The 17,053-nt window shown below is 52.9% G+C and overlaps 2 protein-coding genes across 2 annotated transcripts; both read right to left on the reverse strand.

Moving 5' to 3' along the window:
• Positions 1–562: 562 nt before the first annotated feature.
• LOC127186394 (X-linked lymphocyte-regulated protein 3A-like) lies at positions 563–7,929 on the reverse strand. Its single transcript, XM_051142783.1, has 8 exons — positions 7,842–7,929; positions 7,207–7,276; positions 6,504–6,538; positions 5,172–5,289; positions 4,359–4,458; positions 2,864–2,962; positions 710–805; positions 563–622 (listed from the first exon to the last, which is right to left on the reverse strand). The coding sequence occupies exons 1-8, from the start codon at positions 7,927–7,929 to the stop codon at positions 563–565; spliced, it is 666 nt and encodes a 221-aa protein (XP_050998740.1).
• Positions 7,930–14,361: 6,432 nt separating this feature from the next.
• LOC127186396 (PWWP domain-containing DNA repair factor 3A-like) lies at positions 14,362–16,515 on the reverse strand. Its single transcript, XM_051142784.1, has one exon. It carries the CDS (start codon positions 16,513–16,515, stop codon positions 14,362–14,364), a length of 2,154 nt encoding a protein of 717 aa, XP_050998741.1.
• Between the last annotated feature and the right edge of the window lie 538 nt (positions 16,516–17,053).

A 17,053-nucleotide genomic window follows, 5' to 3' on the forward strand; every position in this document is an offset into this window, starting at 1 on the left:
ATATTTTCACAAACTCACGTCACGTCACTCACGTCTGTCTTACCAGGGCAGTTTAATGGCGTCTACCAGTCCAGCCACTCTCGAGGCACAGACTTTTAAAGCATACAGAGCACAGTCACTTAGGAAGCTTAAGGTCATTTCCATAGGCTCCAAGACGGAACAATTTAAGAGCAGAATGTAAGGGGAGAACTGCGTCTTCTCCGGTCATTTCCCTGTGGAGATGACAAGGATGGACCATGCACTCTTTGGGCCTGCTAACTGGGGAAAGCATTGCTGAGGTATGAGAACCCAGCCTACAGGCATCAATGCACTGCCGACCGGTAACTGTGGCGCTACCAAGGAAACCTGCCATTACTACCAAGGAGGGCTGGACCTTCCAACAGACACCTTTGCACTGCCGTCACACAAATCCTTGGGTTTATTTGGGTTTTAACAGAAAGCGGTGCCTTTGGGAACAGAAGAACCCAGGAAGATGGAGTTGCTGAAGCTGCAAGCTGCACCACAAGCGGCTTCACCAGGCTGGTTTCCGCTCCCCTCACAAGGGCTCTTGTTCCTCAAAGGATTATGAGAATAACAGGTCCAGGAGGGACTGTTGAGCAGCAGCAGCACTCTCTTGCTGGCGCTGTCAAATACAAGGGCATATTAAACGGGTTTAAAGCAAATAGTGCCTGTCCACCCTTGTGTTGTATGGGAAAGACTCGGTACTCACGTTGACCATCAGCAGTTTCATTTCCAAGGTGTCTATGAGACGCCTCAGCTCTTCAGCCACGGAATTTCCCCGAGAGTCCCTCAGCAACTCAAGTTTCTAAAGTGAAGAGACAGGTGCAGAAATCAGCCCCGGTCACCTTGGCTTACAAATGCGAAGAGCAACATCTATAAGGGAGCAAAGGCGGTAAAGGAGACGGTATGATCACCCCAAAACTAGCACACGCCATGTGCAACGTGAAGACCAAAATGCCCACCAAAGCGGCACAGACACTGCCACTTCCCAATGCCCTGGTACAAGTTCAAGTCAGGAGCTCTTAGGCATAGGGGCGGCCCAGGGCAAGGGTGCTTGCCTAACACGTGTGAGATGCTGGAAGGCCTCACCCGGCACAGCAAGAAGAAAAGCAAGCAGAGACAAATGAAAGCAGACAACATGAGTCAGCAGCCCATTTGCCTCTATTCTTTGCCAGGCAGAATACCCCGCCCGGTACTATGACCACTGCACCCCTGAAATTAAAAATCAAGGTCTCCAACCGCACCCCTACCGCCGCCCACAGTTCCTTTTTAAGAGAGAGCACACACCACATCTAAGCGGTTTTGTTAAATACAGTGGAGAGATGATGAACCTTTGCAGGATCTCTTCCACAGTCTGGTGATGCGGGGACCATAGAAAGAGGAACAACACCGAGACCTTAACCTTGGAATGGGCAGGCAGGTTTCTGGGCCACCGAGTTGTCAAAAGAATGACATTTCAGCAGGAACAGACACTGGCAGTGCTGGCTGTCTGAAGGGACAATCAGAAGAGAGCTAGGGTCGAATCCTTTCCACTCAGTTGTTTTGGGTCATCTTAATTACTCTGGATGATCAAAGTTTTAGCAGCAACTTGAACAAGCCAATTCACATCAAGTAAGTCTGAACAAAACCACAGAATGCTGCATCTAATCCTTTTGTCCATAGCTATGCGCCTTGCAGACAGCATGGGCGAACCTGCTTAGGAGGAACTTACGAAGCCGGGCCTATTACAGAGGGTAACTCTCGATTCACAATCTCCCAGTCTCCCGCTTACTTTTCCCACTGAGTACCACATCTGGGAGCGGTCTTACATTCACAACTGCTCTCAAGGCTGAGGGGTCAGTAGAGACTGCCCCGTTCTTCCCGTGAGAACCTCAGCATTATCTCCTCAGAGCAACCTTCTGCGTTGTTTTCCCATGCCTCAGGTGTGTAGGAATTGAACTGGTGAATAAAGTCAAGAGTCCTGCAGCAATGACTGCAGCCTACCCTGTGTTTCTGACTTAAGTCCTGCCACACTTTCTTATTTCCCTTCTTTTATTTCTCAGTCCTCGCTCCCTGATCTACGGTCTGTTCGGTACTGTCAGAGCGGGCTCTGGCAGGGAAGACAGTTTCAGCGGACAAGGAACGGGCTCCAGAAGCATAAAGAGCCAGCTTGAGCTCCCCAGCACACGTATTAAAAGCCAGGCCTGCACCTGGGGCACATCGAAGTGACACACAGAACTGGGTGGGGCACGGCAGGCAGATCCTTGGGGACCTGGAGAACAGCCAGGCAAACCATAGTGGTGAGCTCAAGGACCACTGAGCCATCCTGTCTCAAAAAGATACGATGGAGCCCGGCATAGTGGTACAGGCCTTTAATCCCAGGACTCGGAGGGCAGAGGCAGGCAGGAGGATCTCTGTGAGTCTGAGTCCAGCCCTGGAGTACCTAGTGAGACCCAGGGGAGCCAGAAGTACATCGCAAGAAAAAAAAAAAGAGGAAATAAAAAGATGAAAGATATGATGAAGAGTGACTGAAGGTGCCCAGAGCTGACTTGTGGCCTACACACATACATGCACATTGAAACATGCGCTGTGAGACAGGATGAGGCGATCTGAAAAGCACTGATGCCTTATACAATACGAACAACCCTGGATGAGGTTACCAAGGCAGCAGTTGCTGCTTCTAATGAGTCTCCTAACCACAAGTGAATCCTAAAACTAAAGTACCCATTTTGTACTTAGGTTTACAGGGAACATGGAACAGGAGGATAATGCTGGAAGGTGTTTACAGGTGACTTTCCAAAGGCGGCGACCAAAGCAAGAAGGGAATGCCAGAATATTCCATGTCCCCCGTGTACAGGTTGCTTTGTCAGAATGTACAACAGACCTCCAAGTATTGCTCGCACAGTGATTTAAATTCCTCCATCCTCTCCTTCTGAAGGGTCAGGGATTGGTGAACCAACTTCCGTTGCTCCATAAACATAGTCTGCAAACACAGACAGCAAAAGGTGTAAAGAGCAATTCAGGGGGAAACAGAAAGCTTACGGAAAGTCAATTCTGTATCCTATTTCTGCAAAAGAGACGGAATGAAACGACTGTCATAGTTTTCCAGTTAACACGATGGACGGATGTACATGAGACACGTAACGGGAAGACCACTCATTGGACAGGAAGGGTCCCCACCTAACAGTATTCTAAGCATTCCTATGAGTTCCGGAAGACTTGAAAACTCGGCCATCAGGGGCCTCCGGATCTGGTGAACTCTCTGTATGTACAGAATTGACCTTGAGCGTCCCCATCTTTTGTCACTCCAGCACACAGGAGCCCACTCCCTTTACTCCTTTCCAGCAAGGGCAGAGCCAACAGTAAGATGCTTAACAGGGATCGAGTCTATAAGACTTGCTTCAGATACTGTTCTGGACCAATATAGGAAGACACATCGAAGGGAACCTTTTGGACCAATTCTGTGAGATAGGGGATTTTTAAGTATCTCTCCTTCCACACCTGGGAACCTGGGGCCCAACACTGTTTTCCCGAGTCAGCCCAACTAGCAAGGGGCTGGACTGTGTGACTGCGCTGCAATAGTTGGCATTTCAGAGGCCAAGCTTCTGACCACCTGGCTGGATGGTGCCTCCAATCCCCCTCGGGAATCCGGCCTCTGCTTCTCCATTTTGGGAAGCCAGAATCTTCAGGACGGCAGCCCCATCCATGGCCAGGAAGATGGAGCCCTCATGGGCAGCACCGTTCAGAGTCCAGTAGCTACGCCCCCCCCCCCATGGCCTCTCTAAACCTCAGTCCCATCTCCGGTTTAAAGGCGAGTCCGTTGTCATCACACCTCCTCCTCCATCGTGGCCTGAAGCCTTTCCCCTCTTCTCCTATGGGACTGGGCTGGTCCGACCTGCAATGCAGCCTCTGAAAGCTGAGTCTCCACCTGCTCTGCCACAGCCACACTGACTGCTCCCAGGCTTCATCCCAGATCACTGTGTCAGAAGGCTGTGTGGGCCTGCTGCTCCTGGGTGTCTGCACTTCTTGGATCATGAAGGGCTCACCCCCTCAGCATACTCTCCCATACCTTCCCCTGAACTCTCTCTAGGCAGTGACAGCTCAGACCCCCAACTCCACACACACTCCACCCCCACGCTGGCTCCTCACTCAACTACACACACACACACACACACACACACACACACACACACACACACACACACTCTCCCCCACACTGGCTCCTCACTCAGTCATCTCTCTGCAGAAAAGGAACAAGTCTCTCTTCTCACCACAGACAACACCCTGCTTGTCTGCCTGAGCTCATGTCCTGTCTCTTTCCATCCTGACTTGGCGATGCTGACACAAGGGACTCCTTCCCAGCTAACCTTGATACTCACAGCGAGATTTTCTGCCTGCTTCTTGACTTGATGTGCATCTGCGGTTAACTTCCTATTCAAACTCAGGATCTGAAGAGAATAGTCTTCATAAAGTTTCTGCCTACAAAAGACAACAGTGTGTGAGATACTCCTGCACAGCATGAGGAAATTGCCCTGAAAGCCCGACTGACTTGCCCTCCCTAACTCTATGGATGGACAGAGGTGGAAAGGGTCCTCTGTGGTTTTCCTCCCTTTAACATTCTGACAGGGAAAAGGGAAATGAGGTGGATTCTGTGATCTTTCACTAACAGCATCTGCTCCTCCTTGGTCGAGAGAGAAGTCGCTTCGCAGCTCCTAGGGCCAGAATTTTGCAGAGGCCTCCCTAGTCTTCCTCGCGTTCACGCCAGTGAGGATTTCCTTACGGAAGTGTGGCAAACACCGCTCTTGAATTCTGAACAACAGCGCAGGTGAGAGAGAATTTCACTTCCTATTGCACTGAACTGCCGATCCACTGCTGGGGTCAATGTTTTGAGGGTTCCAAGCTCACTGCACCCAGCATGTGCTGCCACACCCAACCTCCCTTACTGCTACATGGATTCAGCTGCGCTGTGCCCAGACACCTTGTTTCGTCCTTAGGAAACACGGCTGACTTCAGTTACCACGATTTGAGGGTATCACACAAAAGGAAGTCTATTCTATAGAAAAACCAAGACGAATACACTTTCCAACAGAGCCAGTGGGCCTCATGGCTGGTCCTTGACCTCTTGCCATCCTCCTTAACTAAGCAACCGTCAACGGGCCTGGGATCAAAGCACCAAGAAGCCACAACCTTACCTTTGCTCACACTGGAGTTTTAGAACATCCTCCACCTTCTGCTCCATGGCTTGGAAAGACGCGGTGAGGATGGCTCTGAATCCTCCTCTGTTTCCATGATGAAAGTTCTGAATGGGCCCTGTATTGAAATGCAATCTCGTAAGCATTCCCATAAAGCTACCTCGGTGGTGCTGGAGAGACGCTTGTCATCAATACATGGAAATGCTATGTCAAAGGAAAGACTGTCTGCCTCCTCTCCTTCAGCCAGCGATTCCAGTGGCTTATGACCTTAATGTGAAATGGGACAGTTGCATTTCCGTGTCTGTGTAATCCATAGAAAACAGCATGGAGGGGACTTAGCAAAAAGTGTATCAAGTCACCGTGTAGCTTCGTTAACCGAGACCCCTTCTACAAAGTGTAACCTTAACCAACATACTAGGCACACTTCAGCTCAAGGACACGTTCATAGGGACTCCTGGGACACTTTACACAAAAGTACAAAAGCAGTCCATTAACAGAAATCTCCAAAGGCTCACAGATGAGTAATTAATGGCAGCACCGTTATTATTGTAGCCATCGTGGCTTGTAGACAGATCGGATGAGGTAGAGATCCTGGATCATTTAAAGGGGGAGAAACCCCACACTGATCTGTGGGAAGGTGTGCAGTGACTGGGGATGGAACCTGGAGTCTTGAGCACAGTAGGCAGGAGCTCTCCCACCCAGCCCCACCCCTAACCAGAGTCCTGAAGAGTGTCTACATGGAACTTTCCCTCAGAAAATTCTGGAGCTCTCCCAGCCCATCCTCAGTTTGCAATTCCTTTAACGGTTCACGTGACTAACGTCTGAACGCCATTTAAAGCCGGACTCAGTCTGATCATACAGTGGTCGCAGGCTACCAGTGCTGACTTCAGCTTTCCACTCTGTGTGCTATTCGTTGCACATGAAACAGTGGGCAGCCACTTAAGAGGTCTTGGCACTCACAACCCCCCGCCCCAACACACACACAAAAGAACTGGTCTAGAGTACAAATCAGTGAAGCAAAAATGTGGTATTAAAAACAGATACGTCCCTCGGGTGAATAAACCCCAGAAAGACACATCAGCTCATCCGAGGTGTAAATATCTCACAGCGAGGCAGTAAGAGTCTTTACACCACAGGCGCCATGTTCTTCCAACCGAAAACGAACGTGAAGTAGAGAGCTGGCAATGTGATGAACACAACTTTGACATGCGTGTGTGAGAACAAGGCACCCAACACACGTCTCTTGTCTGCTAAGTAATAGCTTGCTCGCCTTTCACTTCTTTGTGTCAAACCGTTTCCTCAAATTCCTAGTGTCCCTCTCCTAGAACATACCTTCAAATTCTTCAAATAAATCCTGTATTTCCTTCCTGCCAAAAAAAATGATATTAAATTTTTACTTCAGTCTGTACAGAAGGCTACTATGTTGTGTGAGGGGAGGAAGTGGAGTGGGCCACGCGGCCTACACTCAGTTCACAGTTCAAGACACTGACTTTTCTAGATTTCTTTGCATGCAAGGGAAGGGCATGTGTGCACGCGTAACGCTGTTAGAGATAGAAGTGGGGTGTCCTCCTCTACCCGTCTCCACCTTACCCCTGTCAGACAAGGTCTCTGACAGGACTTGCCGCCTGCTGTGGGCGTGGGATTATCATTTTCTACCACACTGAACATCTGACCAGCTGACTGCAGGGTGAGTGTTTTGGAGCCTTTGAGCTCCACGGGCCCAGGACGTTCATGGCCTGCACACATCTCACTTACAGCTGCGTCTCTTTCTTTCTTTCCTCACGTCTCAGTTTATCCTGTTGGGCTGTCTGGCGGTGAGGAAGCACCTGCAACCCTCCTGCCTCTGTCACCCCCCACGCCCTGGGCCTGAAGGTGTGCACTGGTCCTGCGGATATGAACTCAGGGTCTGGTTTCTGTACACCCAGCACTCTTTCACTGCGCCATCTCTCCAGCCTGACTCTTCTAAATGTATTTTATGAATGGGTTTGGTTTATTTTTTTATTTTTTGTTTCTCTTTTTCTTTTTGAAGTATCACCTGGCATGTTGCCCTTCTGTTCCCGAGGAAGGAAAGTCCTCCCTACTGGCATCAAGGACTTCTTCATTGCCTGTATTAAAGACAAACGGGAAGATATTGTGAGACAAAGTGTGCCGTTCTCATCATCCCCCACAGGAAACAGCTTCACCAAGGGGTTTCTAGAACCCATAGTCACCAACAACTACTGCCACTTTTTAAAGAAAACATGCACATAAACAATCACCACACTCACATAGACGTACTCACTCATACACACACACACACACACACACACACACACACACACACACACACACACACACACTGCCCTGACCCGGGGATCAGCTTGTGTAGGCACCTCTACACACCTTCCAGACAGTCCCTGGGACCCATGTGCTCCCAGAGAGGCATGTTGACTAGAAAGAGCCGCCTCCTGACCCTTGCAGGGTTCCTGTGGAGCGGGGATGTCAGGTAGGGGAACCTAAATCCACAAACAAGCTTGAGAAACCTTATCAGCATCTGGAAGCTCCTGCTTTTCCGACAATTGTCCATGTAACACATCCACTCAGTGTTCTACCCTCCGAGAGATTTTAGGATGTCCCCTGTGATGGACGCAGCCCTACAGGAGCCCATCTGTTTCTGTCTTGTTTCATTACCTGGAGCTACTGCATCTGGCTTCTGGGTGTCATCTGATGGGAGATTTGGATTCTGCCTTGAGCCCATGCCGGCGCTGTCAGTGTCCATCCTGGCCAGGATCTTCTTGGGGTAGAAAGGATGCCTGGAACTTCAGATGCCGGGAGGGATTACAGAATAGCAATGGGAACAAGGACCAGGACCCCACAGGGTGTGGGCAGCAGTCTTGTCACTGTACAGGAGCAGTGAGAGGGCTAGAGGATGTCACCAGTGTCCTGGCCTGCCGTCCCATTTCCCTGTCTGAACCTGGAGCTCCCCACTCCACCTACCACCCAAGGTCAGTACCCTCTGCTGCTTTCCCAACCCTCGGATGGGGAAATCCTGGGCCATGCCCCCATAAAACGAGGCACGTAATGCCGAAGTCTCACTGGGGCTTACTCAGTCAGCCAGGCCACATCCCCCAGCCCATAAGCTGTCCCACTTACCCTTCCCAACCCCTGCAGCCCTCATGACCTGTCCCTGGCCTCTGGCCTCGCCTTCTGGGGCCTAGTCCAGCCCCATTTGGAAGTGAAGGCCCTGGTGTCACCTCGCAGGTTTGCCTTGGGCATGCCTCTTTGTGATGCCGCTTCCCTAACTCGTGAGGTGAGCTAAGGCTCCTCTCTGATCCCTGTCCCAACTGGCCAGCAATAGAACTGAGTTCCCCAGTAGCCAATCAACCCCTGCCAGCCCCGTACCCCAGGCCAGGATACCCTCCTCCCCCAGGAGCCTCCTTCTTCTCAGCGGATGGTCAGCCATATATACCGATCTAGGCCCCACCTCCCAGTGCGCCTCTCTGTCTGAAAGGCTGGAAAGGCAGAGACTCCCAGGGTGAAGTGGCCTGAACTGGCACCTGTGGGATTTGGATGTAGAAGCCTCTGTTTGGTGAAGGGGCCCATCCATGTCCCATCCCAGTCACACGGGGGAGGGGGGGTCCCGAGGGGGGATTTCTGCTGAGGCAAGGCCCACGGCTGCACATAAGCAGGGCCCAGGTATCCGCTGAGGACTCCAGCCAGATGCAAGGAGCATAGGTGGAAGGCCATCCATTCCTCTTCTACACGCCACGCTCACACTCAGCTCTTCAATCCTGCAACCCTCTGGACCCCTTTTCCCCCACTGCCCAGGGTGGTCACTACCACCAGAAAAGGACATATGCACAAGGACGTACGGACACGCACACGGACACACACACGGACACACACGCACACCCACACGCCGAAAAAAAAAAAAAAAACCAAAACAACCAATCAAACAACAAAAACAAAAACAAAACAACCCCAGAGGGTGGTACAGATGTGCAAAGCCCCCACTCCCTCCCCCAACCCACTGACAGCCCCACCCACTCTACTAGGGCCCTGCTGCCCTCATCTCCCCCTTTTAAAAATACTCTTGGCCCTGGTGCTTCGCCCATCTCGGAATCAAGCAAAGCTCGCGAAGTCACCTCAGGGGCTCTCCTGGACCCTCTCACTTGGTGATCCCACAGTCCTGCCACAAGGCCTTTAGTGTTTCCTGATGCCTCTCACCCACTTCTGGAGACGCACCCCAGGAAGTCCAGCAGAAGCACTCACCCACCTAGGCCCCTCTGCACCCCCAGAGAGCCGCCCTCCCCTCAGAGGCCAATCCAGCCTAGTTTAGGCCTGCATTCCAATACCACGCTCTCTGATTGGCTGAGTAAAGTTGGCGCATGCGCACTAGATACCAGCACCCTGTGCCTGCATCATGGGCCCCAGCCTGCCTCCTCCTGAGGTCACACTGGCTTTCCTGTCAGCTGATGGCCCATGGCTTCATTTCGCTGGGCCAGCCATAGGCACAGCCGGTTATGCCCAACTTCTTATGTGTGTATCTCTGAGTGGATGGAACAGGAAGAAGCACGAATGTGTGCCAGGGGCCCTGGGGCGTGGGCGGTGGGGTTGTCCCACGTGGAGTCCAACGGGTCACACGTGCGAGGCTGCTATAACATGCGCGCGCGCAAAGAGAGCTCGGCAGGGACTGGAGCAATAGGCACACCTGTAGCTCCCTCCAGCACACTTGGGCACAGCCTTTGCGCATTAAGGGAAGGGTCCACTGTTCTTTTCTCTCCACGTGATGCTCCTGGGGCGGGCTGGCCCCGTGGCTCTGTCTTGGAGGTCTCAGGCGTTCGGGCTGGCCTTTAACAGTACTCAGATGTTGGGGAAGACGGTGGACAACACGAGTCCCTGAAGCTACCACACTGTCAGGCTGGGACACCCCAGGCCACTTGTTCCTCCAACCTCTTCTCTGACTGACACTCCAGGGAACCTAGTCCAGTCTGCAGCTAAAGCCCTGCCTGCCCCAGCCCGGAGAGATAGATGCGATGGAACCTATCTCCAGAGTGGCAATGGCAGGTCTTGGGGAACTTCTTGTTTTCCACAGCTGCCGGGGCGTTCTAACATCCAGGAACAGGAACGGGTGGACCAAGCATTCAAATGCCAGAGAGTATGGGGCACATCACCCACAAACCAGCACACTGGTGAAGCTGTGGTGGAGACTCCCCATACTGGCCCCACGTTAAAAACAATGCAGTTGTCAGGGTTCAGGTACTTCCTGTGGACTGAGCTCACCCCCAAAGCAACCGTGGCCACTGAAGAGGTGGGGTAAAACTGCCTTTAAACCCAGCAACCGCCCTCTGCCGCCACATGCATGCTTCTGTACTTGGACCTGCTGCTCGCTGGCCCCTGCTCTCCCATCTAATAGAAGGCTACTGAACGGGATGTCAAGGGCCAGTGCCGAAAAGCGACTATTGCATGATGGAGTTCTCCTCTTCCCTGGGGGGTCTCTTAGCCATCAGCCCATGAGGGCCAGGGGTGGGGGTGGCCATCAGCCCTTGAAGGCCGGCGGAGGGGGGGTGGCAGGTGGTGGAGGGAACAGAATGCAAGGCCCAGTGCTCTTGAGACCATGAGCCCGATGGAGAATGACCACTCCGACAACTGCTTCAGGAAGCTAGTTCAACTTTATTCAGGGTTAAGAAAGGCTATTCAGTCCATGGGGAATTGATTGAGGGGAGGGGTGGGGTGTTAGCGCTTCCAGCATAGGTGTCCATGATTGGTTGAAATTAGGCACTTTAAGGATACTTATTTGCATTTGTCTGCATGCTCCTGTTTTATAATGGGGAACACCATACCTACTTATCCTACAAGCTAGGGGACAGGAGAGCTGGCAGGGAGCTGTGTCAAGGGCCATACACGAAATGTGGTCAGGGGCAGCTATGTGTAAAGACACTCTCCAGGTGTGGTGAGGCAGAGAGCAGGAGGCCCTGCTGTGGAGAGGGAGGCCTACACCTAACACCAAGCTCAGAGTGCCTATCCTGACTGGGAGGACTGCAATCTCAGACAGCAGGGTACTTCCAACAGAGTGAGGCATCTGTGGCCCACCAGAGACATACATTTTCCTCCCCCCAGCTGAAAACGGCTTGATGGCACAGTTTCCAGGAAACCCTGACACCAAAGCAGGAGCAAGCCTTTGAGCCAGACTGGTCATTTGCGCACGTGTATGGTTGGCCCTGGAGGCACAAGGGCAAGCATGTCTGGGCCACCAGGCCTCCATGCGTCCTGTGACAGCGTCAGCCATTTCTCTCCTTACAAACAGACTTAATGGCTCTGTGTCTGCTTCCTCCTGTAGCCTCCTTTACACAGAGCACCTTTTGGTGCTTCTTCTTAGAAAAGTGTTCATGGCAGGTGAGCAGCCTGGGATGCCTGAGGTGTTTAAAGAATCCACCATGGCTAGTCGTGCATTCCCTCCCACTTGCTGCACTGGTTATCCATTCTTGTTTCACTTTCCCAATTAGGACCAGACTGGAAACGTGGACCTCTGCTAAGGAGGAGCAGTCACGTTGCTTCCTGTGTGAGGAATGAAGGAAGCCGTGGAGGCCATGTGGTCTTCTTGTCTCCCCACCCTCACCCCATCCGCACCCCACCCGGACCTGCTTTGGGGCCTTGGGTTGCCTTTTTTCTTTTTTTAACAAAAGGAATCTGGTGGCCAACTTACTCTTGTAGTCCCTGAACACATAGGGGTGGGATGTTGGAAGGGAAGTGGAGGCCTAAACACCCCAAATAAAGTAGAGTTTTTAAGAAGAGCGTTAAGCCTGGTAGTGGGAGCTCATGCCTTTAATCCCAGGACTCAGGAGGCAGAGGCAGGAGGATCACGGTGAGTTCAAGGCCAGCCTGGTCTGCAAAGCGAGTCCAGGACAGCCAAGGCTATTACACAGAGAGACCCTGACTCGAAAATAAAATAAAATAAAATAAAATAAAACAAAATAATATAAAATGAAAATAAATAAATAAAAGAGAGCACTAAAGAACAGGTATAAACACGTGTGTTAACAACAGCTAATTTAAAGCGCCTTTGAGTAGGGTATGTCCTGATAAACTCCTTAAAGGAAAAGTCTGTCAAAATCAATGTGTATATGATTGCCGGTGTTTCTTTTCTGAAATTACTTTCAGAGCGTTCTCCTCATGGTGGGACCTAGCCTGTGAGAAGGCTACAATTTCATGGGTTACCTTTTAAGTGATTTCCCTGTCACTGTGACGAGATACCCAGACAGAGGCAACTCTCAGAAGGATTCATTTCTGCTCACCACTGTAGTCCACCATGTTGCAAAAGTGCTTCCTATGGGGAGTTTGAGGTAGCAGATGACACTGTGTTCTCGGCCCTATTATTCAGCTGTGGAGAGGAATGCAGGAGCCCTGGTTCAAGCGGCTGCGTGGGGGAGCCCCAAGAAACTTGTGTCCCTTGTGGGAAACGTGTTGAATCCAGGACGCTAAGTGAAAGGGGCAGACACGGGTACCCAAAAGAGGCTAGCCATTACCGAGTGATTCCATCTGCAGGGCCTGTCCAGCTCCAGCACCAGCCCCCTTGGTAGAAAGCAGATTAGTGGCTCCGGGGCACCGGAGACCTGCAAAGCTGTAGCTTGGTGTGGGACACTTGCCCGGGGCGCTGAGTTTGAGTCTCCACACGCAAACCCGGGGGAACGGCCTCAGGTCTGCAGAGGTGCCAGGGATACTGGGGAGAGGGAAAGGGAGTACATGCTTCACGGGTAGGGGCGGAGAAAGTACCATGGAAGCCGGAAATAGCAAAGGATTGGTTCTCCAGGGCAACACTGAGTTGCCGTCCCCCCTTCCCCGCACCACCCATTCCACCTCCCACGCCCCCACCCCGCACCCCTTCCCCCACCCCCTATGCCTGGCGGGCATCTTATTTCCTAGAAGGTTCCTCTGGCGACAGAGGTGTCAAGGGGACCTCGGTGCCCCCAGCGACGGCATGCCAGGAACCTGGCCACATCATCAGCGTGAGCGCCCGAGCTGGACCAGGCTGCGACCAATGAGGACCAATGAGGAAAGCTGAGATGGTGATGTCTGCTGCAGACAGTCAGCCCACAGGGTTGGCAAATCTTTCTCATGAGTATGAAGCATCTGGGGAGTGGAGGGTGGCTGAGAGTGCAAAGTGCTTCCTGTATGTGGGGGGGCTGATGAGTTCAGTGCGTTATAAGAGAGATATATGGACAGGCATGTTTAATCTCAGCACTCGGGTGAAAAACACAGGAGGATCAAAAAGCTGCCTGGCCAGCCATTCTAGCACAATCAGTGAGCAGCAGGTTCAGTCACAGATCCTGTCTCCAAAAGTTGAGGAGAAAACCTGAAGATGCCAAATTTTGACCTAAGATTATCTGCAACTTGTTCACACACATACACACACAGAGAGATTGAGAGAGAGAGAGAGAGAGAGAGAGAGAGAGAGACAGACAGACAGACAGACAGAGAGACAGAGACAGAGAGACAGACAGACAGACAGGACAGAGACAGAGACAGAGACAGACAGAAAGACAGACAGACAGACAGGACAGAGACAGAGACAGAGACAGACAGAAAGACAGAGAGACAGACACAGACGCTGACACAGACACAGAAATTGCCATACATCGTGTTCTTTGAAAGCAGTCTATCTCCAGGGTCGCATTTCCCTTCTCTGGCTTCAAAGACGAGTCACAAAACACACATCCTCTCCTTCAGTGTGAGTAGTGAAGAGCGAGGTAGTGGAGAAAACTCTGGAACCCTGGCCCCATCTATAGCATCTATAGAAGACAGAGAGGAGGACAAGGAAGTATGGGGGAGTCCGAGACAAGGCGTCATGAGGAACCTGGTGTGCCGTCTGGGTGCATAGGGTCCCTGCAGAGAGTGCAAGGCTGTGGGCCTAGCAAGCCAATACTCCATACAGGGCTGCTGAGGTTCCAGGGAGGTGTGCCCTTGGGACTTCTGGGTACTCGGGCTCAGGGCAAAGAGGGCTAGGCCTGGCCTGAAGCTAACAGGAGTTGTAGACCCCATCTAGACATCTGCATTGTCAAGCATGAAAGTAAAGATTTATTTCGGGGGGGGGGAAGAAAATGCTCCCCACCCCAGTGCCAGTGAGGAGCTTTCACAGAGCCCATAGCAGGCCCTACAGGCTCAAGCATGTTCCTCTTTGGGGGGTGCTTCCTGTCTCCTATCTTGGGGAGTTTCAGGGGCTACGGCTGAAAGGAGGGAGGTCCCTTCTAAGAAGTGGGGCCAAGCGCAGGAGGGGAGCTGGCCAGCAGAACCTGGCTGCTGACCTCTTGCAGGCCGCCTTTAAGATGGTCTTGTCGAAGAGCTCTTTCTCGCGGTAGTGCACGGGCGGGCCACGCAGGTACTTCTCTTCTGCCTCCTTGTAGCTGAGCTCCTCCAGGGCAGCGATGGAGCAGATGATTGCTTCTGGAAGAAGAACCTCTATGGTAAAGCGCACTATGTCGCCTCTTGTCAGGGAGAGCAGGGCCTCATCTGCCTCCTTGGCTATTTCTTGCAAATGCCTGGCCACGAGATGCAACTGGTCGTCATCCTCCAGGTAGGTCTCAACGCAGAAGACGTCCCTCTTGGATGTGCGGAGGTCGTCCAGCCGCTTGGACTGTTTTCTGCCCTTCACGATGTCCAGCAGGTGCTGGTCGGCCCCCTTCCTCTTGACGATGAAGTCTACGATCTTCTTGTTGGCTCTGTCCCAGGCAGCCCTGGTGCGGTCAGGCAGGAGTTTCCTGCAGGGCCCCTTCCCAGCCAGGGTCGTCTCCTCCTCCCAGTCTTCCAAATCGGCATAGCTCACCTTGGGGAAGTCAATGTGCAGGTCGCCCTCTTGGATGGCCCTCCTTAGCGGGGAGCTGGCTGGGGAGGTGTAGTAGTCCATAAAGGAGCCCAGGGAGGAGCCACAGGCCAGGCCCTCTCTGTAGTGGTCGATCACTGAGAAGCACCAGCTGATGCCCGGGCCGTATACTCTGCTGGCTCTCCTCAAGAGCGATCTCTTCTCCCCACAGTCCAGAGGCTTCAGCTTGCAGAGAGGGACGCGGACACCCCTGCGCTCAAGCTGCATGCTGCCCTCGATCAACAGCACCCTCGCCATCTTGTCGTGTTGGCTGACGCTCTTGACCACCGCTGGCCAGAAAGGAAGGTCCTGACATTTGAACCAGACCAGCATTCCTCCTTCAATGGTATTCGGACCCCGGGCAGAAGAAGCCACCTTGGTGGCTTGTCTATCTTCTTGAATCACAGCCCCTGTTCTCTGGAACCTGGTGCTGGCCGCCTTTGAGTGCACCTGAGTTTCCAGTTCCGGGACCCTGCACAGGGGACACAGCACATGGATCTTCCTTTTTGTGCTGGCAAGGCGGAGCGACCTCCGCAGCCTCCGGTTAGGAGGCAAGCAGGCTGCTGATGCCCCCTTTGCATCGGGCTTCAGGGTCCCTGGGCTGGGATCCTTTTTGTCCTCTGGGAGGGCAGTCTTCTTCCTCTGGCCTCCAATAGCCTGGATCTCTAGGCCTGCACAGGGTGCTCTTGCTTGTGGCTTCAGGGCTTTGAGCAAGATGGAGATGTGCCTCCTCCTCCTCTTCCTCCTCCTCCTCCTTGGTGGCCCAGGGGCAGCCTGCTGCTCATTTTTAGCCTGAGCGCCCTCTGTGGAGGCTGGGGCACTCTGAGGCCTGTGCTTGGATGTGCTCAGCTTTCTCTTGCCTGGATTACCAGCAGCCTTTTTTGCAGGTGCTGGGGACCTTGGCCACACTCTGCTGCCTCTTAGCACAATCCCTTGCCCTTCAAAGTGAGGGGGCCCAAAAGCACTGTGGGCCTGGGCTTTCCCCCCTCGCCCATAAAGCATGTTCTGTGAGCTCCTCACCACAGGACCCCAGGGGCAGCCATGCTGCTTCCCAGGACTCCTGTGGGAGAGCCCTTGGCCTCTCTGACTGCAGGCTTCAAAGCGAAGGCTCTGGCAAGGGCTGGAGCTGGCCTGTTCTTTGGGAACCTTTGGAGCCTCCATGCTGGTTCTTTGACCTTGTGGCCTGCTTCCTGGAAACAAGTGCCTTCCCTCGCCCAGAACATCCAGTGCCACCTTGAGGGCTCCCTTGTATGCTCTGGTCTGCCCTGGCAAGCCCCTGCCCTGTGACCCCTTCCCTGCCAAGGAGGCCACAGCCAAGATTTTGCACTTGGTTAGGGCCTTCGCCTCGGTGCTCCTCACTCTCGTCTTCTCACCCACTGACAGGATTTGAACCTTCAGGAAAGGTGCCCCTCTCCCCTTACTATGGGCTGAGGTCCTGGGTCTCGACAAGACCCTTGCAGGCCACAGCTGGCCCTTCCATTTGCAGAGCACATACTCTGCAGAGTCCATGGTGACTGGACTCTGGGGCTGTGCTGATCACGAACCAAAGGGTTGTGGTGGGTTCCTTGACTGCCTGCGGGTCCTCTCCGGCCTGGCTGCCCTGCCTGAGGTGCTGGTCTCCTTCCAGAGTCTGGTGGAGAAGCTTGAAGTGACTTCTTCGCTCAGGGTGATGTGGTGGGCATGGGCATACCCTGGAGGGTGGGAGAGGGAAACAGAGCTGCATGAGGAAGGAAACAGCCTTTAGTGGACACGGGAGCATCAGCGCAGTGAGGTGAGGCCAGGGAAATTGAGGGAGCTCACAGAAGTCTGTTCTCCAGGTGCAGGAGATGATATGGAAGGTTCCCAAGAGTGTGTGCCACATACTCATAACCATTTTGCTTCCTACCCTGAGTCTGGGGTGGTGCACTTCTCCCTAGAGAGGTGGGTGTCTTTACAAGGCTTGTGTATTTTCTTGCCCACCCAGTCAGTCCCTTGGGGATCCCTGGGATGCCCTTGCAGGGGGTGGGGTTCGGAGGGGGGAAGCCTCATTGGATTCTTTCCTAAGAAG

The sequence above is a fragment of the Acomys russatus genome, unplaced genomic scaffold (genome assembly GCF_903995435.1).
Source record: "Acomys russatus unplaced genomic scaffold, mAcoRus1.1, whole genome shotgun sequence".
NCBI lineage: Eukaryota > Metazoa > Chordata > Mammalia > Rodentia > Muridae > Acomys > Acomys russatus.

What these genes read in the sequence shown, in the direction of transcription:
- LOC127186396 (XM_051142784.1), bottom strand. Translation starts at nt 16,515, where the DNA reads ATGGACTCTGCAGAGTATGTGCTCTGCAAATGGAAGGGCCAGCTGTGG.
- LOC127186394 (XM_051142783.1), bottom strand. Translation starts at nt 7,929, where the DNA reads ATGGACACTGACAGCGCCGGCATGGGCTCAAGGCAGAATCCAAATCTC. An exon ending in ACAGAAGGGCAACATGCCAG is followed by an intron (nt 6,539 to 7,206) that starts GTGATACTTCAA and finishes TTTTTTTGGCAG; the next exon opens with GAAGGAAATACAGGATTTAT. An exon ending in AAACTCCAGTGTGAGCAAAG is followed by an intron (nt 4,459 to 5,171) that starts GTAAGGTTGTGG and finishes TGTCTTTTGTAG; the next exon opens with GCAGAAACTTTATGAAGACT.